Source organism: Priapulus caudatus, unplaced genomic scaffold (assembly GCF_000485595.1).
Source record: "Priapulus caudatus unplaced genomic scaffold, Priapulus_caudatus-5.0.1 Scaffold12718, whole genome shotgun sequence".
NCBI lineage: Eukaryota > Metazoa > Priapulida > Priapulimorpha > Priapulimorphida > Priapulidae > Priapulus > Priapulus caudatus.
The window spans coordinates 1-1429 of record NW_014589779.1 but is presented as its reverse complement, the minus strand read 5'-3'; the positions used below and the strand labels follow the sequence as shown (position 1 = coordinate 1429).

Here is a 1429-nt window from a genome sequence, read left to right as displayed (position 1 = left end):
ACGATCGTGCGAACAACAGACAGAACATCACACGTTCGCAAATCCTGAAAACAACACATGTAAAGAACAACACGCGTTCGCGATCACACGAACATCAGACGTAGCGAAGAACACACCGTCGTGAACAACCGCTGCGACTCTCACCTGGTTCCTAAGGTTGTGCAGGTGCTCGTCGTTCCTGTCACGCCGGCCGCCGCCAACAGATGGCGACACCGACGCGGGCGACATTTCCGATAGGTCGAGCGTCGCGCGCGGAAAGTTGATCATGATCTCAGCATCGTCGTCGTCCTCGGCAACCGCGTCGTTGTTGACGTGGTCGTCGTGGCAACCGTCGTCGTCGTCTGCCATCTGGAGACTGTCCTGGCTCGGTTCTGTGTGAGAGGGAGAGAGAGGGGGAACATGAGGAGTGTGACTGCGGCACACACACACACAGATCACACACATAGCAAAGGAAGGAGGGAGAGAGGGGAGAGAGGGGAGACAGGTAGTGAGGGGGGTGAGGTAGGAAGAAAGAAAGGAGAGAGAGAAAGAGAGTCAGAGGAGGAGACAGGTGAGGGAGGGATGAATGGATGCAGGTAGCGAGGAAGGGAGGGAGGGAGAGAGGAGGGGTGAGACAAAGAGGAGGAAGGAGAGGGAGGGAAGGAGGGACGGACAAAGACAGAGACAGAGAGACAGAGAGACCTCTACTCTTACACATTCCTACAGGTGCCCCCGACGAATTTAATTGAAGCTTCGCACCCTCTAGGCCATAATAAAAATATTGTTTGTTTGCCCTCCCCCGACCGACCCGTCAAAAAGGGGCCGACTCAAAAAAATTTATTGCATCTTTCCCATTCTTTTTTTTTTACAAATTGTATCAGCTGTACGATTATATAAGTCTGTAGGCAATCATGTATATGTAACAAGCCAAACAAACAGTTCAACATAAAAGTATGTCTACACGAAGCACACCCGGAGCATGTAGACACCATGCTCGAATTTGTAAATAGCCCCCGCCCTCAAAAAAGGCCTACCTACCTAAACTTTTCAGCCTGGGTCGGGTGAGGGCAAATGAAGATTTTTTTAATTGTGGCCCTACTACTCGACCTTCCCCTACAACTCTCGTTACGTAGACTCAGACCCTGGCCTCACCTCTCTCGATCTCTCCCGTGGAACCCATGGTTGGCAGTGACCGGGTGGATGTGAGAGATCTCTTCCTCATGTCATTCAGCTTGCTCTCCATCTCCTTCAACTGCAACGCACAAATCGGTGAGAATCACGTGTTAATTAAATTATTGAATTTTGATGAATTCGATCAATTAAAAATTAAAAAATCACTGAAAAATACAAATTGGAGGAAATAAAAAAACAAACACAAACAGAAATATACATGTAAAAATACAAATGCAAATAGGAGGAAGGGTAGGAGAAGGAGGAGGAGGAGGAGGAG

At 48.8% G+C, this 1429-nt stretch overlaps 1 protein-coding gene across 1 annotated transcript; it reads right to left on the bottom strand.

The window, feature by feature from the left end:
• Positions 1 to 144: 144 nt before the first annotated feature.
• Positions 145 to 1231, bottom strand: LOC106820400 (FERM domain-containing protein 4A-like; the record flags this gene model as incomplete). Its single annotated transcript, XM_014824919.1, is given in 2 exon segments — positions 145 to 371; positions 1132 to 1231. Coding segments are annotated over 2 exon segments (327 nt in total), but the record flags the coding sequence as incomplete, so codon positions are not given.
• Between the last annotated feature and the right edge of the window lie 198 nt (positions 1232 to 1429).